The sequence below is a fragment of the Mustela putorius genome, unplaced genomic scaffold (assembly GCF_011764305.1).
Source record: "Mustela putorius furo isolate JIRA1106 unplaced genomic scaffold, ASM1176430v1.1 tig00003845_pilon_pilon_pilon, whole genome shotgun sequence".
NCBI classification, from domain to species: domain Eukaryota; kingdom Metazoa; phylum Chordata; class Mammalia; order Carnivora; family Mustelidae; genus Mustela; species Mustela putorius.
Window position 1 is genome coordinate 13,148,703 of NW_025421998.1, and position 26,458 is coordinate 13,175,160.

At 58.3% G+C, this 26,458-nt stretch overlaps 1 protein-coding gene across 3 annotated transcripts in view; it reads right to left on the reverse strand.

Moving 5' to 3' along the window:
• The window catches only part of ADCY1 (adenylate cyclase 1), a 92,851-nt gene that overhangs the window by 15,511 nt on the left and 50,882 nt on the right, over positions 1-26,458 (reverse strand). For all 3 annotated transcript variants that reach the window (XM_045089580.1, XM_013059645.2, XM_013059650.2), the window contains exons 6-17: positions 24,043-24,201; positions 21,862-22,003; positions 20,701-20,856; positions 11,364-11,558; positions 11,132-11,229; positions 10,277-10,361; positions 9,210-9,299; positions 8,480-8,736; positions 8,095-8,221; positions 1,555-1,671; positions 930-1,076; positions 325-423 (exon numbers count right to left, since the gene is read on the reverse strand). In XM_045089580.1, coding sequence (XP_044945515.1) covers positions 325-423; positions 930-1,076; positions 1,555-1,671; positions 8,095-8,221; positions 8,480-8,736; positions 9,210-9,299; positions 10,277-10,361; positions 11,132-11,229; positions 11,364-11,558; positions 20,701-20,856; positions 21,862-22,003; positions 24,043-24,201 — 1,672 coding nt within the window. The remainder of the gene's footprint in view (positions 1-324; positions 424-929; positions 1,077-1,554; positions 1,672-8,094; positions 8,222-8,479; positions 8,737-9,209; positions 9,300-10,276; positions 10,362-11,131; positions 11,230-11,363; positions 11,559-20,700; positions 20,857-21,861; positions 22,004-24,042; positions 24,202-26,458) is intronic.

Below are 26,458 nucleotides of genomic sequence, written 5' to 3' on the forward strand. Positions count from 1 at the left end.
GTGCTGCATTGGCAGGGCTGGGGTGTGGCTGGTAGGGAGGGGGCAGGGCCAGTGAGGAAGAGGCAGGGCTGTTGAGGGAGGGTCAGTGGGGCAGGGCAGGGCCAGAGCAAGCCCCCTGAGACTGGCCTTGGGGCTGACTTTCCATACAATACAGTCTGGAGAGAGCTGGCCCCTGAATGGACAGCCCAGAGGCCACTGTCCTGACCCGATGCTAGGACAGACTGGCGCCCAGATCAGGGAACATGCACAGAGTCCCAGAGAAGTCTGGGGCAGAATTCAGGGACTACCCAGTCCCTGAGCAGCAAAGCCCCTGACAGCACCCACCTTGGACCCTGTCGTGGGCACTAGCCCCACTGCAGCCATGTAGGTGCTCCCGATGGTCTTGATCTTCTCCAGGTCCTTGTAAAAGTCTTTGTCCATGAGCTTGGTATAAAACACAAAACTGTTAAACATTACGTAACAACCAAGAGAAGCCACTGTGGGTACAACCCCAGGGCAGATGGCGAGCCTGTTTTGGGAAGCAGCATGTCTCTTATGTTGTGGGCACTGGACAAGGCCTGGGCCGATCTGAGGGGCTCCAGCAAGGGCGTGGGAAAGAGGAGCCCAGGAGGGACCAAGCCGAGCACCCTGCCCTGCAGCAGCGGCCTGAGACTCAGCCTGAGGAGACGCCCTGGGGCAGGGAGCAGACCCCAGGCTCCTGCCCGCCCCTCCCCTCCATCTTGGAGGTGAGGCCACCATCCAAGCCCAGCCTTTACTATTTAGGGGACAGGAACCAGCAACCCCCCACCAGAACTCAGTGCCTGCGGGCGGCAGAGGCCCCTCCTGCATGGTCAGGGCCGGTTTGGACCCGCCAGGGGACAGAACACATGCGCCTCCTCTCAGGTCCGTATGTGGGGGACATGCCACGCTGGGGGCCATGGCTCCATCACCTCGTCAAAGTCAGCGATGATCTCGTTCAGGAGGCGCAGGCACTCCACACCCATGTTGTTGCCGTCCAGCTCGATGTAGAAGTCGTCAAAGTTGGGGATGGAGGCAAACATGACGCCCACCTGCGAGTAGGACTGGTAGTACAGGTCCTGGGGGCAGAGGTGAGGTCAGCCGCGGCACCGGGCGGCAGGTGTAGGCAGGGGAAGGGGGTGGCGGGGGAGGACGCATGGGCTCTGAGCTGCCCCGGGAGCCCTGGTAGCTTCGGGGTAAAGCCAGTCAGGCTGAGATACAAGCCTCTTTGTATCTGAGTTGGCGCATGTGAGCCCTGCTCTGTGGGTGGTTGCAGTCTCCCTCCGCAGCAAGCTCGGACCCCTGGCTGCCCTGAACGCGGGTTCCTGAAGCCCATTCTCCCTCCATGCGGGGTGGCAGGCGCTCCCGGGACTGAGAGAGCCTCCTGGTGCCTGGGCGGGTGGATGCAGGGGGTCCCACTCAGGCCTCGGGGCGGCCCGGGCTCAGAAGAGGCCAAGCTTGGCCACTCCAAGCAGAGATGTGATGGGAGGGTCCCCCCGGGTGGGCGCCCGGCCGCAGGCAGCCCCACCGGCAGAGCAGGAGGCTGTGCCCGCTCACCATGTTCCGGGGGTTGGACATGAGGAAGTGCTGAGCGACGTGGGCCGGCAGGAGGTTGAAGAGGATCCGCTTGTTGTCCAGCTTCACCCTCTCCATGTCGTCCCTCTCCTCCTCCGCCTGCGGGCAGAGCCTCCGTTACCCACGCGGCTTCCTCCCCTTGCCAGTCACCCCCGTGACAGACTGCCCCAGACCAGGCAGACCCCGACCCCACCCCTTGAGCCGAGCGCTACGTGGGCATCTGAGAGCCTCGGCATTGCAGTCGGCAGAACCAGGAGTCCAGCCCGACTCCCCCCCCAGACGTCAGACGGGCCTCCCCAGCCCCTCACCCCCAGGGGACACCCGACACCATGCGCTGCCCCCAGTCGGAAGCCTCTTAGTTCAGACCCTCAGACCCCACACCCCTGACATTTCCCCTTGGTGATTTTCTGTCTGCCGACCCCTACCCGCTCCTCGGAAACAAGCCCCTACTTGCCCGTGCCGCACCTGTGCTGATGGCTTTAAATGACATCTGTCCCACACCGGTCATGGGTGCAGCTTTCCTACAGTACCCGGCTCTTTGCAATCATCCAAAAGAGACCCCAAGGGCGCCGGCCCATAGTCTACACAGGCTCATCTCTACATCCCGCCCCAGGCAGAGCCCCTGCATGGACATCCTGGGGGCCTAGAGGAGCCACAAATTTCTGGGCAAGTCCCCACCCCAATCAGTTGTGACTTTCAAAGGACAGTGGGGGGTTCACCCCTTTTCCAGGGTATACTCCCCACCGCCTTCTGGGACCCAGACCCCTGCAGCACCTGAGGCTCCCCCAGGCAGCCTCCAATGTGCCCCAGAACATTCACAGGCATCTGCCACTTGTGTCAATCACTTGGGATGCCCAAATGGCAGCCAATCCCATTTCCTCTAGAATCTCCGTACTGCCAGCACCACTGACATCCTGGGCCCTTAGACAGGGAGACCTGCAGGGACCTGGGGTTGGGACAGATACAGCATCAACAGGACTCAGCCAAGCGCAAACTCCCCAGAGCAGGTGGAGCGGCCCAAGGGGGCTCTCCCAGGGTATGCTCCTGGGCAGCTGGAGGACCTCTGGACCACAGGGCCTTTGCACAGACTAGTGAAGCTGGCAGCAGTGACTCCCACCCTGCTGCAGCAACCACGCCAGCCCTCAGACACTAAAACCACCAGAAGGCCGTTGGTCACTCACCCGAGCTCCCAAACCTGACACCAGCCCAATCTGTGAAAGGAAGAGTTTGGAGAACATTTCTCGGGCTGCCTCAGGCTTGGGGACACTGTCCTCTACAGTGACACAGGGATGGCTGTTGGGCTTGGAGGCAACCCTCCCCAGTTCTGGTCCCGCTTCATGGCCACATGACAGGCTCCAGCTTCCTCATCATAAAATGCAGGGAAAATGCTCCATTTCAGGATCACACTCTTACTTATCAAGGGTTAGGGAGCGTGTACTATTTACTAAGCCCAGAACTGTCCGTTACTGTTAACTCAGTGCAACGTCCACCAGTTAAAGCGAGAAGTGGCGACTCCCAGCGGCAGAGCTGCAGAAGCCAGGCACAAGGACAAGGGAGCCTGGAGCACAGGGGATGGTGCGGCCAGGATGAGGGGTGAGGCCAGCAGCCCTGGGCCTCCTCTGGGCGCTGTGCTGGGGAAGGCAACAGGACGGGCTCTGTCCCCCTCGCAGCGCGCCATCGGGCAGCAAGGGGCACGGGAGAGGGAGCCCAGAAGCTACAAGACTGGGTGGAGACGAGCAGGCCTCTGCAGGAGGGAGGCCGCGGCCGTGGGAGAGAGGGAGGTGCCGGAAGGAAGCCGGAACCTCTCCCAGGACACGTGCAGGTCATTACCTCTCAACACACGCACACCGACAGACGCAAGAGAAGCTTTCTGCAGGGTGAGATGAAGAGGAAGTCAGTATTTTTAAGGGAGCGGTTTTATTTGTTGACGGCACTAAAAATTTTGCTCTCCCCCAAATATCGTTAGTGCTAAGATTCCTTACAGAAAACAACGCAAGTGAAGGCGCTCGAACTTTGCAAAATAAAGAATCTTGGTTTATCGCTTTGTGATCAAAGTTTTGGTTCTAAGTTCAGTGTCTTTCAAATGACCTAGAATTCACTGACATTTATTTCCAGCAGAAGAGCAAAAAATTACTGTTTTTTAATGCATCTCCACATGCAAAAGTTTACGTGACGTGTGTCCATCTTCTAACAAATTAAGCAGAAAAAGTTGTTACTGTGTTTTTAACAAATATGAGAAAACCCAATGAAATTCTCTTTTTGTGAGATTTTCCTACTAACCCGGAAACCCTAAGTATGGGTGAAAAAGAGCTAGTGTGGGCGGCACGCACTGTCCCTGTCACTGTGTGAGAGATGCAAGCAACACGCTGTTTTCAAGCTGTCCCCTCCTCAGCGAAGCTCGTTTCAAAAGGCATTTGCCTTCCGTGCACAGGCACAGTGGGAGGTTTCAACATGATTCTCTCAAAAACCAGCAGGATGGGCAGAAAGTCTGTGAGGGCCTGGGGGGCTGAGGAACGCTCTCGGCTGGCCTGATACTTAAAAACCCACCACCCAATAGCGACAGAACGGAGCACGGAGCATAGAAGAATTCTCAGGATGCTTAAAGGATCCAAGGCTACAAGGCATAAGGTCTGATCACAATATAACTAAGTAGAAAGTCAAAAACAAGAAGATCGCTGGGAAACCTTTGAAAGATGATGTACTGATTTTGGTTAAACCCTTCCCACCCTGGTCCAAAGAAGACCTTAAACGCACACACATGCACACGTACACACACAAAACCAGAAAGTCCTTGTATCAAAGGAAAATGAAATGACATAAAATGTCAAAATTGGTGGGATTAAAGCAGCTCTTGGAGGAAAATGGGTAACAAAACCCCGGAATCAGAGAAGATACAAATCATCTTGAGAAAGTAGAAGGTAAGAGCTGAGTAAACCCAGAGTCATCAGAAGAACATAAAGATGAGAGTGGACTCCACTGAAACGGGAAACTCAAAAATAACAGGAAAATCGATAAAACCAAATGCTAGCTCTTGAGAAGATCAGTAAAACGTATGAACTTCTGGTCACGCTGATCAAAAAAGAGTCTACACAATTCTACCTCAGCAGGAGAGAGGGGACGTCACCACAAATCCTATAGATGGCAAGCGGGTAAGGACAGAAGAGTAAAAACAATTTTGTGACAACAGAATGAACAATGTTCAGGGAACAATATAAATTTCCAACGATGCCTCGGAAAGAAATGGAAAACCTGATATCAGCCCTTTACCTTTAGAAATACTGATTTTGGTTAAACCCTTCCCACCCTGGACACATACAAACAAATCCAAGCCCCCAGGCTTCACGGCCCCAAACATCTGAGGAAAAAATGGTACCAACTCTACGGGCTCTTCCGGAAACCCAAAAAGGAAGCCACGTGTCCCCACTCGTGAGGCCTGCTTCACTCGGACCTCAAAGCCCTCTCTGCCCTCCAAGACTACAGAACAACACTCATGATCCAGAATGCAAATAATCGTACTGAATTTTGGCCAAGTGAATCCAACCATACGTAGAACCGTTCTACGACACACGCAAGTCCCTCCTGGGCTGCCCTCCCTCTGAGCACCACCAATATGGCGCCAGGACCCATGGGAACCACCCTCCTGAGTCAAGCATTTTCTGGTACAGACATCCGCTGCCCTATCACCATCAAAATTCCTGGGGAGTCCAAAGAAAACACAGTTCTGGAACGAAAGCACCATGACGGCCACACAGAGAGAGGCAAGCCCGAGCATGCAGGTTTTTGCGGACAGCCCAGGGTCAGTCATTCATTAACCCCTTGGCTCTGGCCTGGCCATTTCACAACAGTGTGAGACTCCGTGATGTCTGCGAGACAGGCTTAGGTACCCAGAGGGTAGACAGGCGAAGTATAGACATGGCCTTGTTTTGCTGGGTTCACGGGAAGGTGAGGTGGCATTTCCCATTATGCATCCTTGGAAAAACACGTCCATGGGTTGCGTGTTGGCGACCGTTCCTGGTGACACGGGGATGGTCTCTCTAGCACTGAAGTCTCTGGAAAGCTTGCTTGGAGGCAGGGGCCAGGTGTGGCACGGGGTGCTGGAGGACCCCAGGGCAGGGTCAAGGGCCGGGCTTACCGACATTTCAAGGGACGCCGATGCCCAGAAATGCGCTTGCAGGACCAGATGAGAGCACACGCTGCCTCAGCCTGGGTCCAGGAGGGCAGCCGCGGAGCAGGCGCCTGGTGAACGAGCTGGAGGCCAGACTCGCAGGCCCCTAGCCCGTCCCTTTCCCCGGCTCCTCCTGAGGCTGTTCTCCCTGCTCTGAGCAGCGAGTCACAACCCAGACCAGAAGCCGGAGGGGCCCACGGACCGCGGGGTGGGCACCCTTCCATACCAGCCAGCCCGGCCACCCTGGACAGCCAGCCAGAGCCCGACAAGACCAGGTCCCTCGGCAGAGCCCACAAAAGGGGCCATTCTCTGTGACCCAGCGAGACTTTGGCCAATGGCTGCAGTCAGGCCTCTCTCCTGGGAGCCCATGTACGCGGCTGTCGGCGCTGGACGGCCCCTCAGGAGCGGGGTCTCTCCGGCACAAGGGGCAGGGAATGCCTGGAGCGGACACACACTGAGCACACGGGATGGAGAAGAACCAAAACAGGCACCTCCGCCGGGACAGTAAGGAGATCGGGGTTGGGATGGCAGAAGTTGGGAGCGACCGCTGATGGGTACAGGTCCTTTCTGGGGCCGTCCCGTGTTTTAACGCTGCCTGCAGTGAGCCACCCCACCGTCATCGAAGTACACCGAAAACCGCCGAACTGCATACTTCCCAGGAACGAGTAGTGTGGAGCAGGAATCCTACCCCGGGCGGCCATCACGTAATACAGAGTAATTAAGCCACATCCTCCCCCAGCACACGTGTGTCTATATGTAGACACACGCAGATACACGTATGTCTGCAGAATAGACGTGTGCATACACACGTGCCTGTCTTCTCTCTCGTTTGCTCAGAGTAACAGAATCCTCGTTCAGGATCTTGGATAAGCATCCCGCCCTGAGGTCCTTGGCCAGGACCTGTCTTTGCCAGAAGTATTGGACCGGCCACTGCAGGCAAGGCATCCCTGGAGGTGAGCAAGGCAGGGTCCCACTCTGCCGCCCGCTCTGCCGCCAGAGCCCACCTGCCCCGCACCAGGACCGCCACCAACCCCATCCTCATGGGAAACTACAGTGACCGTACCCTACCCGGGATGAACAGTTTACGTGCCACCTGGCCTGGGCCACAGGGTGCCCAGACGGCCTGCGAACATCATTTCTGGGGGTCTGCGCAGGTCTCAGGAGGGGTCAGCATTTGCACTGCCGCCTGAATGAAGCAGATGGCCTTCCCCGGCGTGGGCGACCTCACGCCCAGTCCTCTGGGCTTCCCCGTTCTGTGTCGGGCCGCAGGTGTCCCAGTGCCCTGACCCCACCCATGAGGTTTCTGGCTGCACACGGGGCTCCCAGAGTGATGAGGCTCCCAGCTGCCACAGACCCCATTTGGACCCCTGGTCATCCCGGCTCAGCCGTGTCCCAGCCGCCTGGGTGCGGGCCCCATGCCTCCGTGCTCCACTCCCCACCTGCAGGCCCCACCCCTGTGAGAACAAACACAATTCCATGCCCCCGACACCAAAAAGCTGCTTCTGGATACATCAGAAGAAGAAAACCCTGGAGGGCTAACACTCCTGGGCCTCCATCCTGCGGCACGCCTCCTCCCCACGCCAAGATGGGGGAGCTGAGCAGAAGCAATCTGCCCAGCGTCAAGAAGTTTGCATGTGGCACAGATGGAGTCTGAACTTGACCCCGAAAGCCAGATGGCCTCCCCATCTGAAGGCTGAGGACGCAGCAGGTGACGAGCGGGTCCCGGAGACACCAGCCCCGCATCCTAGGAAAGGCCCAGAAGTGCTCTGGGTGCTGGTCACTAGGCCGGTGGGCAGAGCGAGCCTCCGGTGGTCGTTGCCTCCCTCCCTGGGGCCAGGGGCCCAGGGACAGCTCCCGCATCTGCACCCCTCAGCCCCCTGGAGGACTCTGGTGCCGGAATTTGCCAGCGCACTTGGAAATGATGGAGGTTCCCGCCCTCCCCCACCCACAGACCCACTAAATCTGGGGTGCACGGTGCAGGCGTCAGTGTTTTCCAGAGTCTCCCATGACCCTGAGAAGACCCGCTGTCACAGGCAGCCCAGAGAAGGCAGGGCCACTGTGCACCGCAGCCCCACAGGCCCGAATGCCTCTGGGGATGGGCAGCTCACTGCTTGAAACACCACCACACTCGTGCGCCCGTCAGGCAGAGCCCATTAGACGGTCACCAGCTGCCCAGCCCTGCCTTACCCTGGCCCATCCTCCTCCCGGGCCCCATCCCTGCCTCCTCCACCCACACAAGCTCTATCCCCGTCCTGAGGAGCCCCTCTGTCGCACAGCTCCCCACAGGGCAGAGAAGGCGCGTCTTGCCCGAGCCACCCACCCTCCCCCCTCCACGGGGCAGAGAGGGCGCGTCTTGCCTGTGCCGCCCACAGGTAATCCAGCCGCAGCTTGACGTCCACCTGCCGCGCGTGCAGGGCCAGCGTGCAGGAGAACAGCAGGATGGCCACGATCGGCTCGAAGCTGCGCCCAGACACCGCACCACCCCTGCAGGGCATGAGGAAGGGAAGCTCGTCAGCACTAAGAGCCCCAGACCTGGCCCTGTGCGGCCCGGGACACCACGCTCACCAGCACCTGCCATGGACCCAGGCCCGAGCCACTCTCGCCCGGAGACCGGGGCCCAGACAGACACATAGAGAAGCCGCAGAGCCCAGGTGCTTCCTGACCCATGGGCCGGAGCAGGCAGTGCCCCAGGGGGCGCAAACGACCCCACCCAGGCATGTCCCGCTGGGGGAGCGCACCTACCCCGAGGCCCGGGTGTACCCGCTGAGCTCCAGGACCAGGATGTAGGACGCTGTGAGCACAAACAGCAAGATCATCTTGGGCAGCGAGGACACCCGCAGGAAGACGGCCAGCGGGAGGGTGCCCACGAGGCCGCACAGCAGGGCGTGGGGGGCCGACTCGCAGGGCGCGGCGGGCAGCAGGGCGTTCCGGCCGCCGGGCGCCAGGACCACCAGGGACCTGTTGGGGCTGGAGCTCCAGGCCCAGGGCAGGCAGCCCACCTGGAGGGGACAGAGGGGCGGGGAGACACCTGCTCAGGACTAGCCCGCTACAGGCCCTCTCTCAGGACAGGCACCCCAGGTAACCCCCGCCCCCCATGTGACCCACACCCCTACCCCCACACAGGGCCTCAAGAGGGCCTAGGACCTTCCCTCCTACTCTGCCTTCCAAGCTCCTCCCAGCAGGGTGGGCGGGGCCAGGGGCTGGAGACCCCTGCCCTCTTCTTCAGACCACCAGCCTCCTCTGGGTGTCCCGGCTCCTCCCCTATTGTTACTGTAGCTCCCCGCTCCCCTGCACTCTCTCCCCACCTCCTTCCTGGCACTCCTGCCCCAGTCTGTCCTGCTTCTCTGCCTGAGAGAGAGCTTCTGTCATCTGCACGTGTTAAAGGAGCTCGGTGTCCCTTCACCAGGAGACAGCCGCCTCCTCGACCTCCACATCCCACTCCTCTCACCCTGCTGCCTCCTGCAATGCTCACCACACAGCCTTGGGCCACGGAGTAGATTAGGACCACGATGAAAATACACAAGACAGTGCGGATCTGGATGGTCAGGCATCCTGGAAAACACTGAACCACACAACAGGTTATTGTAAAAACAGGCGTTTATGAACAGGCACGAGGCAGACGGTGCAGAGCGCCCTGCGAGTAGCCGGGACCCCGGTGCGGCTCCCCCCAACCCTAATCCTGGGCTGAGCTCCTGCTTCCCCCACGAGGTCAACAAACTGCCCACATTAAAAAAAACAAAAACAGGGCGCCTGGGTGGCTCAGTGTGTTAAATCCTCTGCCTTCGGCTCAGGTCATGATCCCAGGGTCCTGGGATCAAGCCCCGCATCAGGCTCTCTGCTCTGCAGGGAGCCTGCTTCCTCCTCTCTCTCTGCCTGTCTCTCTGCCTACTTGTGATCTCTCTCTCTGTCAAATAAATAAAATCTTAAAAAAAAAAAAAGAAACAAAACCAAAACTCTTTAATTAAAAAGAACCCCACCTGCCACCACGTACCCCACGCTGTGACTCTGGCGCTGAAAGGAACAGAACCGGCCAGTGTGACATTTTTGTCCTAGGAAATCCTTCCATCCAGAAGTAACCAGAAGTTACACTTATTTAGGTCTTCTTTTATCGGCTTCAAGTACATTCTAACATTTTTGTCATAGAGGCTTCGCAGTCATTTTTGTTACGAGAAATTTTATTTAACCCATTTAGGTACATTTTGCAATATTCAACGGGTGACTTCATGGGTAAAAGAGCCAAGTTCTTTTCAGAGTCACACTCGTGAAATGTGAAACAAAAACCCAAGTAAAGATGGCAGGGAGTCTGCACAGGGCGCTCACGAGACCCGCAGCCGGCCAGGGCACCCAAGGCACTGTCAGGCTACCCCCCAATCCCGTCCTCCCGCAGGATAGTGAGGACCCCGCTGTCCTCAGTCTGCAGGTGAGCAAACGCGGCCCCGCCAGCCAGCCTCCCTCATTCCACGGGGCTCACACAGTGAACCGGGTGACGCGCTGGGACAGGACTCATGCGCACAGGAACACACAAACGCACACACGCACCTGGACACGGGTGACGTGCAGGTACAGGACACAGGCCACCAGGAAGCAGATGCAGAACACCAGCAGCAGCAGGACAACCACGCTCCTAGGACAGAAGCCACAGGGTCACTGAGGGCAGGGCTGAGCATGGTGTGCCCAAGGAGAGCCTGTGATTCCAACCCCTGAGCTCTCTGCCAAGTCCGTTCCTGTCTCCACCCCAACTTCCCTCCACCTGGGTGCACCGTGAGGTCCTCCCTCCCAAAGGACGGGCACAGCCCTCTCTTTGGATGTCATCTGGGAGCAGCTTTTCTAGAAAAAGCTGGTCCCCACACAGGGCTGGAGGTGGCTGCTGTGTTCCCAGGGTCTGGGCACAGGGCAGCTTCCTGTGCTTTCTGGAAACTCTGGAAACACAAAAGGGAATGACTCCCCTAGGGATGTCTTGTCAAGAAAGTGGTTTGTCCGGAAGGAGAGTGGGTCTTCCCGCCGAAAACAAGCACTGCCAACCAAGCTCACTTTGACTTCGATAACCGAATGCCATTAAATTCCTACACTTTCCTCCTTTTCCAGAAACCACTTTTCCTCTTTTTTAAGTGTCCAAAATGGATGCACACCCAGAAACCCGTATGCCTTTTCTCCCTCAACATTGGTCCTGGAGTCGAGGGTACACGTGGTACGGATGGAAACGCCGAGAACGGCGGGTGTCTTACGAGAGTTCGCCTGACAAGGGACAAGCCAGGAGCGAGCGCCCCCCACACACGGGTGGCGGGGCAGCTGGCCAGCGCCGTCCCTGTGAATGGGGACCACGGAGGAGCCGGCGGCAGACACAGAGGGGGCTCCCGGCCCAACTCCCCCCACCGCGGGGCCCGCCGCACTTACTGTGGGATGATGAGCAGGTAAACGAGGCCGAACACAGCAGCCAGGACGAGCGCGAGCACCACGGCACAGGTGAAGTAGTCGTCCTGCAGCTGGTGGTACTAGGAGACACCGCGCCCGGCCGTCAGCGATGGCCCGAGCCATGCGGGGGCCGCCCCAAGTCAGCAGGACAAGCACGGGGGCTGCAGCCAGGTCCCGGCCCCCCCACCCCGCACGCACCGCAGCTGGCGCCTACCTTGCGCTCGCGCTCCGCGTGCTTGTACTTCAGGGTGAAGAAGTCCAGGTCCGCCATCTCTAGCTCCATCTGGCGCGCCTCCAGGAGGCGGCCGATGTACCTGTTGACCCGCGTGCCCGGCGCGGTGTGCACGACGTTAGCAGAGAAGGACGAGCGGTTTCTGAGTTTCTCCGATGCGGTTCTCAACGCCCTCCGCTGCGGCCACGGAGGAAGGAAAGAACGTCACCCCACCTGCTGCGGAGAAAGCGCCCTCCGGCCCGTGGGCTCGCCCGCTGCAGGCTGGGGGGCCGAGCTCAGGGCTCGGACGCGGTCCGGGCTCCCCCACCTGCTGGCGCTGAGACCCCAGGTCACCGAGCCTGTCCTCCCTGCCAGGACCCCCGCGTCTGCAAATGGGGACACACGACGGTCACGTGGCACCCCGCGTCCCGTGTGAGACGGGACCCAGCAGAGCCATGAAACAACGGGTTGGTCCTTCAAAAATGTCAATAAGATGGACAGATGTCTCGCAGGCGTGACAAAGAAGGAAAGAGTACGGCACTCACAAACGCGGGAATGGCATCTGATTCCACTACAGGCCGCGCAGACGTCGGAAAGGCAAGCAGGAATCACTGTGAACAGTGACACGTGCTGATTTGACGACTCGGATCAATGAGCTACTCGAAACACACGACCACACCTCACCCGACATGGAAGAGTACACAGTTAGTCCTATAATTACTAAAGAAATTCAATTTCTAACCAGAAAACTCCTGAACACTCTATCTCCAAGCCCAGAGGGTTTCACTGGAGAATTCTACCAGAATTAACAGCAATTCTATACGATCTCTTCCGGAAAACAGAAGAGGTAACACCTTCCAATGTACTTTATAAATTCAGTGTGATCCTGATATCAACATCAGACAGAGACAGTACAAAAAAAGGAAGAGTACGGGCCATGTCTTTCAATATTGTCAGCAAAACGTCGGCAAACAGAATTCAGTAGTGTATAAATAGCGGCACACATCACGACCTTTCTTAGAGACGCAAGTCTGCTTACACATCCGTACACCGAAGCCTACACCAGGATAACACCCTATTAACCACAGATTAAAAAAAAATCCCATGGTGTGTCAATTGATACAGAAAAAGCACTTGACAAAATCCAATACTCATTCTTGATAAACACGATCAGACAATTAGGGAGGGAGGGAAATCCCCCAACCAGATGGAGACCTACTTAGTCCCAACAGCTAACGCTGGTGAAAGATGGAACGCTTTCCCCCTTTTAGTGGCACTAGAGACCCAGCCACGGCAATAGGGCAAGAAAAGGAAATAAAAGGCAAATACTAGAAAGAAAGAACCAAAACTGGCCCTGTTTGCAGATGACATGATGGTCTACATAGAAAATTCCAAGGGGAGGAAAAGTCCTAGGACAAATGAATTCCACAAGGTCATCGGATGCAAGATAAACATAAAAAGGCTATTTATTGGGGCGCTGGAGTGGCTCAGTCAGTTGGGTGTCTGACTTGGTTTTCACTCAGGTCGTGATCTCAGGGTTGCAGGATCGACCTGCGACTCCACGCTCAGTGGGGTGACACCTTGAGGTTCTCTCCCTTCCTCTGCCCCTCCCCCGGTCCCACACATGCTCTCTCTCTCTCTCTCAAAATAGACAAGTAAATAAAGATATTTGTTAAACTAACAATCAGCACGTGACGACCAAAGTTAAAATCCAGAGCCATTTATAATCACAGGGGAAAATGAAGTACTAGATATGTTTCTAACAAAACACATACATAACTCTTATGCTGAAAACGTGATCAGTTTTCTCGTCATCTCCATCATTTTCGATCACATACTCTCATCAGTATCAGTGACACTGATGAAAGACATCAAAGATCTCAGTGCACGGAGGGACACGTGTGCTCATGGATTAGAAGACATTTTTCTTAAAATCACTCAACCCAATGTTAGACTTACTGCATAGCTCCTCTGATCAGGAGAGTTTGCTGCTGGCAGAGGAACAGAACACACGAGACAGCCCAGAAACAGTCTCACACAAGTACGGGCAATGATTCTGGACAAAAACGCAACAGCAGTTCAATGGTGGGAGGGGTAGTCTTTTCCACAAATGGCTTTGAACCAAATGGACGTCCACACGCAAAGAAGTAAATCTTGACCCAAACCTTGCACCTTATAGAAGATGAACTCAAAACGCACCATAGCTTTAACTATAAAACAGATAAGGATCAACTCTTAGAAGAAACATGACAATCTTCGGGGTCTGGGCTACGCAGAGAGCTCCTACAACACCAAACACAAACACCATTCACAAGGAAAAACATCGGTAAACTGGACATCCTCGCAATTTAAAATGTCTGTCCTGTGAAAGACAAACCGCAGGCTGGGTGGGGATACGTACAAACCACACATGCGAAGGAACAATCGAGAGTTGATCAAGAACTCCCGGAATTCCACAGCACCAAGAAATCACTCGAATGAGAAAGCAAGCCAGACATTTTCCCAAAAACAGAAGAGAAAACTATGCGGACAGAAAATAAGGACTTGGAAACGACAGTCGGCCTCATTAACCATCAGGGACGCGCCAAGTAAAATCCTGAGGCGTCACTACACACCTATTGGGACAGCCAAAACGTTCTGGAAACAGTGCCGGTGCCTCGGGCTGGTGAGAAAAGCCGGATCTCTCACACGTGGCTGCCGGGAATGTGAAATGGGGCAATCACGCCGCCAACGGTTTGGCGGTTTCTTAAAAAAAAAAATAAATAAATAAAACAAATAACAAAAACCCAGCGGCAGCACAGCCGGGCATCTCCCCAGCTAATGCGCAGTTATGTGCGCATGAAACTCTGAACGTGAGCGGTTGCTGCTGCTTTATTTGCAACAGTCCAAGTGGGAAACAACCAAAAGGTCCTTCAACAGACCACGCCAGCGGCGGTCCCTCCCCACCGTGAACACGTCCGGCCACGGCCAGGAGGCAGCTGCGGAGGCGGGAACAGCCTGGATGGACCCCCGGGCTTTGTGCTGAGTCTGAAGAAAGAGCCAAGGTCACAGGGTGTATACGACACTCTCAATTGTGAGACACGGGACGGAGAGCTTTGGGGAGGGCAGTGGTGTGACCCCAGCACAAGGGGGACCGTGGCCGTGAAGGAAATGCTCCGGATCTGGGGTGTGACCACCAAGATGACACAGGCCAGAACCACACACACCAGTCACCAGAGTCCATGCCGTCGTTTTGGTCCATGCGGACGCTGGGTGAGCTATGACCCCGGGGGGTGGGGCCGCACCCCGCCACCTCCCGTGACAGCGGGTCAGGTCCCGTGAGCACCCGGCATGCAGGGAAAGGCCGGTGGGCACCACGGCCCCTGGATCTCCAGGACGGTGCTAGTTATTCCGGGAGGAGCAGGTGTGGCCTCCAGGTCTGCAGAGGCCAACGCGGGCAGGGCTGATTTCTGGGGAACTGCGCCGTTCTGGGCACTCAGGGGAGTCTGGGCAGCGAGACAGGAGGACCTGCCGCACCCTGACCTGTGGCCTCTTTGACGGGACAGGACGGCAGCTGTGGCCACCTCCTGGGGGTAGGATCACGGTCTCCCTCTTTTCCATATTTTTCTCAACATTCCACAATAAACATGTATTTCCTTAGAAAACGATTCAAAATCAAGGTTAAGAGAAAACTGTTGCTCGTTTTGCTGTGGAACTTGGCTGCCCGAGTCTTTCTGCACCTGCAAAAGGGAAGGCTGGCGGCTTCAGTGCAGACCTGAACGCTGGGCTCTGAGCACCATGACTGAGCTGCTTAACCTCTCCGTGCTCCAACCTCCTGGTCTGACACTTGAGAACAAAGGGGGCCCCCGAGGGGCGCTCTCACAGGACCTGAGACATTCATGCCTCGGAGGAGGGGAAACATGCTGGCCCAGACCGGGTCCTCGAGCTGGCTCTCCGTATTCTCAGTGGCGACAACAGGCGGGTTGAAGGCCCCGTCCACATGGAGACCCAGACAACGCAGACACATCGAGAACTATAAGCTCCTCCTGGGAAGCCAGGAAGAAAGGCCAGGCTGCGGGGTGGGCTCCTGGGAGGCTGACAGCCACCACTCAGCTCACTGACCCAGGGCAGGAGACGTGACCGGCTCTGGTCATAGGCAGGGCTTGTGGGGACATGGAGGAGCAGGCCTGGGCAGGCTAGGAAAGCTGGTTTGGCAGCTGAAATGTACTCACCTGCTCTCCCTCCTTTCTACCAGCTGAAACATGGATGCAATGACTGGAGCCCCAGCATCTGTTTTGGGCCATGAGGTGACAGCAGACAAGCCATAATAGTATCACAGAAAGTTCGAGTGCAAGATGATTGTGAAACCACCACATTAGCCCCATATCGTCTGCTCTCCCCCTAAGAAAGCTAATCTCTCATTCAAGTCACCATGACTGGGGTTTTCTTTGATGCCACGGAGCCCACTGCTCGGTAGCAGGACTTCTGAGCACACCCGTGTGTGAGGTTGTGTCCTTGGGGGCCAGTACCCATCTGCCCCTCCACTCCCAGTTGCGCCCCCACCATGGGATGTGGGTACTAGGAGACACGGGTGGTGAGCTGGTGGACAGGAAGGACGGCACCTCCTGCAGCACCCAGTGATGGCCTCGTCTGAGTGGGGGTGGGCAGGAGGGCACTCCCTGGGGCTTGGCTTAGACACACTGCTCCCTGAGGCAGGAGAGCAGCAGAGACGAGCAAAAGCACCTCCCACCCACGACGCACAAGCTGGGGACGGCACACGGCGATGCACGGTGATGCACGGCCCTACCCAACACTGGGCCCTCTGGGGTGCAGTCAGCAGGGGGCTGCTCCCTCCCATCCTGTACCCCCGTCTCCCTCCTTTCCTGCTCTCCCTGGTGTGGTCGCCCCTCATGCTGCAGAAATGCCCCAGGACTCCAGGCCCTGACCTGAAGGTATCACTTCACAGGTGACTTTCTAGAAATGACGGTCACCCTGGGAACAGGCGGGCTTCCCCACCCAGGACAGGGCACAGCAGGGGGGAGCCAGGCCTGGGCACCCAAGGCCTTGGTGAAACAGCTGCAAAGTTCCCTCAGTGAGAGGAACAGAACCTCTTGTTGGAACGGGCTGGACACACAGGAGGGGAGGAGCACGGAGGGCACTGAGAGACCCCATGCCCATGCTCGAACAGTCCTTGCTAAGGCCTGAGAGGGAAGGATGCCACACACGGCCTGGCTTTCTCAGCACCGTGCACGCTATCACCAGATGGCAGACCTGGCGTGAGACCCGACCACAGTCAGGGAACACCTACTGGAGCCGGGGTGCCAGGTGGTAAGCGGCTAAAACAGCCACTGTGCCCTGGGCTGACCCATCCGGGACTGACCTGCCCAGGGCTGCTGGCGGCCACAGGGCTCACCGCGTCCACTCCAGCAACAACTGGAAGCCACACGAGAGGGACCCATGCATGACTATGTCGGCAGAGAGCGCTTTCCTGAGCAGAGAGCAGATAAGCCCAGGCTGGGTATACAGCTCAGGCTTCCTGACTGTGTGGCTCAGGCAGCGAGAGCAGCTACTCAGCGTCCTGGAGACGCCAGAGGATCCTGTGCCCCATCACTGTGCGAGTCAGGGAGAAAACCACCGGACAGGTCATCTCAGTAGCTACTGAATGCAGTTTCTGAAATGGCACATCCACTCATTTGCAGAAGTGCCAACACTTGCCCACGTGGGTGGTTGTTTCTGACCAAAAGCGTCACAGTGACAGTCTGCAAAGCCAGAAGGAAAAAGAGTGCCTCTCCCGCTGGAAACAGTACGAGGTGGAGAAGGAGCCAGTCACGCTTTGACCGTGCATCGAGAACACCCAAGAGCGGAGGAGGAAGTTAGCAGGATGAGTGTCAGATGAGCTGAATGTTCTCTCTGTTAAGTTCCCACCAAAATGGTAGAAACGATGTTTGCAAAGTTGCTGGCCGGGATGGAGACACAGACGCAGGAGCAGGTGTGCGGACCCGCAGCGCTGGGCAGGGCGCAGGGTGCGGTGTGGGCATGGACCACACACTGCTCTCGCCAAGCCGGGACCCACAGACATGCGTGTCCCAAGGCGACCACAGACGTCCACGAGCTCCATGAGAAAAACACTGTGAGTTATTCACACCACCCGGGAAATAAAAGATTCATAAATGACCTAAACGTCAATAGACGTAGAATCAACACAGTCTATCCTCAGTTTGGAGACCCCCACAGTGACATAAACATCGTATTTTGGAGGAACATTTATTAATATGAGAAACGTTTGTGATGCCATACTGGCAGGTGACAAAACAAGTGACCAAACCACACGTAGGTCATGCCGCCGACTTTCGTTAAATTCATACACGTGACACACAGTACGCAGCGGGACAGACCCGCCTGGTGCTGTCCGGTCAGCACCCCCACCCTGACCACACACGAGGGCGCCCGCATGGAAGTCAGCCCTGGACGCAGAGGATCGGGACGCAGGGCCAGTGAGAGACCTTGTGCCGAAGGGGACGCAGGCTCTGGGGGCCATGAGGACAGTGTCTGCAGGCAGAAAGGCCTGTCCCTCAGGTCACTAGATGGTCATCTCCCCAGGTGCCCTCACTAGTGGGCCGGCCCTGCCTCTGCGCCTCTCTACCCTGTCCAGACCACCAGCCTTGTCACTGCCCTGTCCCAACCACTGGGGGGCCTCCCACAATGTAGACACTGCCATCCTGCACGGTGGGGCTTATTTTCAGTCGTCATGAGGAGATGACGATGAGGGGAAGCCGCGGGCCCCCAACCCACTACCTGCCTGTGCCTCTGTCTTGGCAGGGGAACCACCCGGGCCATGGAGGCCGGGAGTGCTGGCTGGTGGGGAGGGACCAGACATGGGGTGAAGCCTGGGGCTCAGAGACCCTCTCAGCTCGGGGAGCTGTGTACAGATGGGGAGCCCTGAAACCACAGGACGGTTGGGGGGCTCGGCCTTGGACGCTGGGGCACCAGGCATGGTGACAGGGACAATGGCAGGGGCGCACACCTGCACGGTGCATTAGGCACCCGGGAGAGCGTGAGGCAGCAGGTGTCCCCCAAAGAGGGAGGCTGCAGCACATGGAGATGAAGGAGCAGAGTCTCGAGGTGGGCGGAGCCTGACCTGAGAGCCCCCCCACACTCAGATTCGGGGTGTCAGGGACTGGGCTAGGATCAGGATGCAGGGAAAGGAGGAAACCGGCTCTGTGCTCTCAGGAGGGGCAGGAGGAGCAGGACGGGGGCGAGGGATCCAGTAGCGACTGCAGACAACAGGGTGGGAAGGGCCACACACACATGTGCACGTACACATACCCATACACTCAGGCACGCATGTGCACGTACACATTTGTGCATTCATACATGCATGCACCCATACACTCAGGCACACGTGCATGCACGCACACACATGTAACACACTCATACACGCACCTATATACATACACAGGCATGCGTGCACATATGTGCACACTCATGCACACATGCACAACCCACACATGGGCACACGTGTGCACCACTCATATGTACATTCATGTGGACACTTGCACACACAAACTCATGCATGCACACTCACGTGTGTGCATCACACTCGTGTGCACGCACTGGTGCATGAATGCACACTTGTACATGCAGACATGTACACACATGCATTCACACTCATCACAAGGCACATGTGTGTGCATGCACATGTGCACTTGTGTGTGCACACACCCATACGTGCAGGCACATATGTGTACACTCATACATGCACACACTCATGTGGACACTTCCATGCACACGCTCATGCGTCACACTCACATGTCCACATGTGCACACTCATGCGTGAACATGGAGTGCATGCACATGTGCACACTCATGCCTACATCAGTGCCCTCATCAGCACACACTTGCATGGACATATTCACGCACACTCACACGTGCATGCATGTGCACAATTCATATACATGTGTGTACATGCACGCTCGTGTGACACAGTGGTGCGTGCACGTGTGTGTGTGTGCACGTGCCTACACCCAAATACACCCTCACACACGTGCACGCACACACACTTTCAAATGCACGTGAAGCTGGTAAGAAAGTCACTAGAGGACATCCAGATGTGGGAACCCAGGCTGGGCAAGTGACTGACCTACTGCTGCTGTCTGAGACCCGGGGAGCTTAGAGAGCCCATCATCCCTCACGAGCCAGCTACAGCGATACGGGGCGAGAGCAGGGCAGGCAGTGAGGTCAAAGCTCTAAGACGGCCTGCCTCCAGTGGCCCCATCACAAACACCAGTGAGGGGAGCCCTTGCATGGGGGACACTCTTAGACCAGGGTCTGCACAAAGGGGACCCCCAGGAACACATCTGCACATGTCTGCCTGCCTGGGACTTCCAAAATCCACCAAGCACACTGGCTGAGGGGAAGGCCAGTCTTGATAGAACCCACGTCAGCGCAGCTCTTCAAGAACTTCCAGCAAAATTCTCGCAAATGTGCGCTCACAGTCAAAACCACAAAAACCTATGCGGCAAGAACCCCCAAGAGTGCCTGGCAGAATCTCGCTTCTTCCTGAACAACCCCAGAACTGCAGGGATGGAGTTCCCTGTCACCGCACAATATCCCGGACGGCAGGGAAAACAGGAGCAGGTGGATAGCAGCGCGTTCTTGGCAAATGGACATAGGTCACGGACGGAGCCACACTGGGCTGGGGGGCCCAGGACATGAGGACACAGAAGGGAAAGGGGCGGCACTCCAGGCTTATCCCAGGCTCCTGGGATGCAACCCCTGCCCCAGATGACCAGGGTCTCTGCCCCTTGAGACACAAGGCCAACATGGTTGAAGTGGACTCTGGGACCGCCACGGAGCAGCACTGCCCCCCAAACCCAGCAGAAGACCAGAACACCCAGAGACAGCGATGACCAACCCGAGAGGAAAGGGGGAAAATCCTGGCAGCCAGGCCACAAGGCTGGCACCCCCAGCGGAGGCCACCTTCCATGAACTGGACAGCTTTGAACACAAAGAGGGGCGAGCAGGTGCACAGCAGAAGACCCGGCGGTGGGGGCAGCCAGAGACAAGCCTGCCCAATGGCGCCCGGGCTCATGGGCCATCTCCAAGGCTCCAAACCTCACGGCAGAGCATCTGACCAGCATGGATAACCTCAGGGACAGCTGCTTGGGGTCCATGCACATGTTTACCCACAAACACATGGAAGTCCAAGTTGAAAAAAAAAAAAAAAGGCAAGACGATAGAAAGATTTTTCCAGGAACACACTAGCAGCCTGGCTTTGAACAGCATTTACACTTTGGAGAGCACACGGGGCCAGGCGGCCCTGGGTGGAGAGGTCCCCACAGGGGCAGGAGGCCTCCCCTACCTTGTCATCGTCCTCGCAGGTCATGACGTTGGAGAAGGGGATCTCTGCCTTGAACATCTTCCGACAGTGCATGAGCTGCACCAGCAGGTAACACACGGTCTTGAACTTCATCCTCTTGGCGGGCTTGATGTCGGACAGGATCAGCCCTGGAAATATCTGTGCGGGCAGCCGGCACACAGACACCGGTCAGCAGACCCGCGCTGCGCCCTTGCCCCCGGGCCGGGAGCAGGAACCTGACGGGGACAGGGAGGTCACGGGGACCGTGTGCTCAAGGACAAACAGAGGTGGACAGAACCAGCAAGCCAGGCCCACAGCACACGGCTCTCAGCTACACCCAGGGCCTCTGAAAACCAGAGTGAGGCCTCAGTCCTCCAGTGGAGCTGTGGGAAGGTTTGGGGCCAGGCCACGGGGGGACCCTGGAGCCTGGACATCACTGGCTGGGCCAGCAGCTGGCTGCGGACCACCACCCACTCACCTCCGGGTTCCCTGCCCCTCTGACCCACCTTCCACACCCACATGGGTGACTCCTGCTATCCTGGGGTCCAGCACCAACGCCTTACCCGGCCCTCCTCCACACACCACCAACACCTGCCATACCCTCCTTCCCCTTCTTCCGGAGTGAGCTCACTGAGCCCAGCCTGTCCTGGCCCGGAGCCCGCCACAGCCACGGTCCCTAGGGCACAAGGGATAGCACAGCCCTGATCCATGGACACAGGACAGCAAAGCTTGAAGCTCTTCCTCCTATCCCACCTGCTTATGTCCTGAAGGAGTACTGGGGCCATCTGTGCCCCGAGACCCTCACCTATACCCTGTACCCCCCAGTTGATCTCTGAGCCCCTCCCCTGTGCCCTCCATCACTACCCTGAACTCTGGAGGGACTAGCCCTCCCGAGCACGTCCAGGTCAGTTCCCTTACACAGAGCGACCTCGGGTGCCCCACACAACGGTCACAGGCCCCCTGTGTGCCCAGCACCCCCTGTGTGCCCAGTGCACCCCCATCCCTGTCCTGTTTTGCAGGAGCAGGGTAAAGGCCCAGGGAGATGAGGGGAGGCAGAGGATGCAGGATGGCTGAGTGCCTGAGCGGACCCCGGGCCCTGACTGGGGGTCCAGGAGCTCGCCCAGCCAAAGGCCCAGGCCCAGGTGAGCGGGTCCCGGAGCCCACCTTCCGCCGGTGTGACGGCACGATGAAGAAGGTCTCGATGTTGTGAGCCTTCAGGAAACTGTTCCTCTCGTGCCCGTGCCCCGGCTCCACCTCGTAGTCCCCGTTCAAGCAAGCCAGGGTCGTCTTCGTGATGTGGACCTTCCTGCAAAACAGCAGCACAGCCGTGCCTGGGGCCTGGGGCGGTGGCGGACACGAGGACCGGGAGGGGCCCTCCCCGGGTCGCTGGGCAGCATGGGTCACCTGGGAAGAAGAGGGGGAGGGAGCCCAGCAAGGGGGGAGTTGCGGGTGGGGGGGGCTCGGAGCCTGTACCGGGGCGCAGTGGGCCCAGCGTCAGCAGGAGCAGGAGGCAGAAGGGAGGCAATGGGGGGAGGGGAACGGATACCATGCTGCCCCTCCCCCACACGGGGTGGGACAGCCCTCATGCTCACCCCAGTGTGTTTCCGGGTGATGGAAGGAGAAACCCTCAGCCCGCATCTCCTGAGCACAGCCACAAGCCCAGGAGCCACAGTGGCCCCCAGGACTCCGCAGCTCTGGCTCCTCCCAGACACCTGAGCACGGGGCCTCGGGGCCCAAAGCTACCGCCCACAGCGAGCAAAGCACCTGTGAGCCCAGAGTCCCCACACCACTGTGTCCCCTCCATTTCCTGCAGGAAAAACCGGGCACCAGAGCACAAGAGCCCCTGCCGCCTTGTGGCTCTGGGACAGCCTCCGGGCTGTGGGCTCTGGGACACGGTCACCGCCAGCCTGGCCCTGAACTGCAAAGGGACACCTAGCACCGAGGCTGTCTGCAAGGAGGTGCATAGGCGTCTGCCCCTGCACTCAGCGTCCTCCTCCGGCAACGGGCATGGGGGGCGCACCCCGCCGCAGAGTCACAGAACTGACTGTCAGCGGCCAGCATTCCAGGCTCAGGGATGGAGCAGGGGTCTCAGGTGTAAGCACACGGTGGGAGCGGACGCCACTGGGGGTTCCAGCCGAGGCACAGCCTGGCCAGCCCGGAGTCAGCCCCGGGAGCACCCTCCCTGGACAGATGGGGAGGAGATGCCTGGCGTCCACTGCCTCTCAGTCCTGTGGGACTGGAGGCCCAGTTACGCGTGTGACAGTCCCAGCTGGCAGGGGGAAGGGGACGCAGGTCTGGAGCTGGGTGGGGGTGGGGGGGTGATGGTGATGCCCACCGTGGCTCCCCCGGGACCTCTGGAGCAGGCAGAGTTTGCTCAGGACCCAGGCCCACCGCTTTGTGGCAGCCTGGTCCGTTCATCCAGCACACGAGTTTGGGGAAATCATGGCAGTATGAGGCCACAAGGCGGGGTGTATGAGACCTTCCATTGCGCCCCAGCCTGGCCTTGGTCCCTCCAGGCAGACTGCTCAGGGACTCGAGCCTCAAGGAGGAGCCCAGAAACCTAGCCACAGGGGTCCCAGCATGAAACTGGGATTGGGGAGTCACATGTGAATTCCATCCTTCCATCCATCTGTCCGTCCATCCACCCATTGGTCTGGCCACATTCTCTGGACGCCCAGTGGCAGACGGTGGGTGTTTGCAGAATGGACAGGTGGAGCATGACAGACGGCGTGTGGGAGGGACAGGTCTGCGGGTGGCTGTAAGTGTCCAGGGGTCAGGTGCCCAGAGACGGCCAGACCCACAGAGGACAGTGGCACGACCTCTGAGCCCACCTTGAAAGGCGTGTCAGGACAGATGCTGCCTGTTTCAGCCGCGTCCCCCAGGGGCCGTCCAGGAGGGAGGAGGAAGGAAGCATCCCAGGGACACCCGGCCTCTGGGGCAGGCAGTGGGGGACGGAAGGGGCAGAGCCAGGGGCGTCCCCGCAGGTGCACACGTAACAGACGCACCACGCAGGCCGCCGCGGGGGCGAGCGCCGCTGATGCTCGGTGCTGAGCATCCCGGAGCCCTCCTGCAGCCCCATTCCACTCCCGGCCACCCGGGAGCACCTGGCCTTGGCTCTGGGGACCGTCTGAAGAAGGACAAGGACAGAGGAGCATGGCACGGACCATGTGGAAACGCACCCAGCCTTCCCGGGGGGAGCACAGGGCAGAGAGAAGCAACAGCACGGGGTGGTTCGACCACCGGGCCTCCTCTCTGTCCGCCGCCGGCTTCCCGTGGAGCCCAGAGATCCCGGGGGCCCCCTGCAGGCACCTCCGGCCCAGAGTGCACCACCTCGCCCTGACTCACCCGGGAAGGCCGGCGGCCTCCATAACATTGGCCAGCGTCACGTCATTGGACCACACGTCATACTGCCACTTGCGCAGGCCGAGGACCCCGCAGAGGACCCGGCCAGTGTGCAGCCCCACACGCATGTTCAGATCCACCTCCGTGGCCTCGGCCACCGACCTGCAACAGACACGTCATGAGGGTGGGGCTGGGCCCTCGTCCACACCCGTGAGCTCGCCCATGCAGGGGAGCCTGGAGAGGCGGGAGGACGGGACCACGATTCCCGGGCATGGCCCCAGGTGGGCAGGGCCGCTCCAGGCCAGGATCCCCAGCTCCCCGGCCCCCGGGCATCTCACGGTGTGTCCATGCCAACCCTTGTCCCTCCCCACACAGAGCAACCCCCATGGGACATGAACTGGGACCTCCAATCCGCTCTGTAGCCCACTGACCCGGTCAGAAGCTCGTGCCTGCTCACTGGCCAGAGGCCGCTGTGACGACCGCTAGCAGCAACCTGGGAACGGCCAGGGTCTGACCCCAAGCTCCAGACCTGACCCTCGAGTAGACTTTATGGGATGAGAAGTGTGTGGATGTCAAAATCAGGCGGCAGGCCCAGGTGGGGAGGTCACCCCCAAGCTGGGGAACACAGGACAGCGTGAGTCCCTGCAGCCTCCGGGGACACTGCCTGCTGCAGGCAGCTCTGTGCAAGCGGTCATGTGGGGTGACCAAGGGGTACCAGGCACACCTTCCCCAGCTCTAGGACTCGCCACCACGGTCAGAGGCACACAATGCACAAGTCAGAACAAAGGGGACATGTGGCAGCCGTGCCAAGGCCCTCCGATGCTGTCTTCCTGTGTTTTCCACTCTCCCCCAGCGGGCAGAAGTTATGTTATTACAGAACACACTACAGCATGTCGTTGAGGAAGCAGCGGGCTCTTGGTGGGCTCCAAGGGACAGGAGTGCAACGAGGCCTTGTGGGAGGGAGCGCTGAGCCGTGGGACGGCGGCCTGTCAACAGGGGCCCCGTGGCAGGTGTGTCCAACGGGCCTCCCCCGTCCATGGCAAAGCCCAACCAGAAAGGGCCAGGAGGCTGAGCCGCAGCCTGGGACACGGGAGCCCCATGGAGAGAGGTCTGTCAGGAGGGGAAGAGACCAGGAAACATGAGACACACAGGGACGGCCCGCCAGACAAGCTGCCCTCTGTCCCCTCCCAGCATAAGATGCCCTGCAGCCCTGTCATGTGCAGAAGCCCAACCCCACCCCACCTAGGAGAGCAGGAAGCCCGGGAATTCAATACAAATCTCCTTCCTATTTTAAGACCTGGCACTGATGTGCGTTCACCTGACTTATTCCTAATACGATGTGGCCCAGCAGAGATGCGGCCTCCAGGAAGCCCTCCCAGATCCTGACCTTCATCCCTAAGGCCCCATTCCTGGTGAGGGTTCAACAGGGTCCGTCAGAGACTGCTCCCGGCCACACCCTGGCCACCAGGCAGGCTGGCGGCCCAAATGACCAGAGACTCGGGGGTGCCCCGGTCCCTTATAACATCTTAATTAGAAACTCTAAAAGAAGACAAGAGGCTTCAATGGTGAAATAAAGACCATGGAGTCTTCCGTCTGGAACACACAGACAGGACATGGACATGGGGCCTGGCGAGGAGGCCATCTAGAGACTTTGGCTCTCAGACCCTCAAATGGGCAAAGGCGGCCACTCTGCATGGGGAGCACACGTGAGCAGGGAGGCCCCTCATTTCTAGGGATGTCCCATCAGCCCAGCCAACCCCTGCCCTCTCCCAGTCTCTGTTCCCCTGTGTACAATCCAGGACAGGCTGAATGAGCACTGACGGGCTCCGACCGCCGCCCAGCTACCCTGGCACCTCCAGGACCAAGGCCACAGCCCACACGCCGCTAACCCGCTCCGGCAGACCAGACCCAGGTGCAGAAACACCGGGAGACGGTCTGCGAGGAGCCTGGACAGCAGCGACCGAAGTGCTTCCCGTCGGGTCCAGGGTCCCCGGTGCGCGTCGTCCGGAAGTCCGCAAGTCGGGGGTTTACAGCAACACTTACTCGGGGGTCTGACGGTAGACGTGTCCTCGACACCTACCAAACTTTGTGCATATGAAATGCATTTTCTATTTTAATTTCTCAGTCATGGGTCAACCTCTAGTGAGAGGTGCAGAAACAAACACAACAGGGTTAAAATTTTGGAATTTTTTTTTTTTTTTTAAATTTGCGAAGGAAAGGAACACAGGATAACGTGAGCAAGAAAACAGGAAATGTTGTTTCTGCTCATTTCACAGCATTTCCACCACGGAGCCAGGAAGGGGCAAAGGGCACAGGGACCCAATCCTGCCACCCGCACACCCTCACCTCTTCCAGAAGGTTCTGCCTCACGTCTGGATCCTGGTACCAGAAGACGCACAGTTACCTGGACACTCACGTC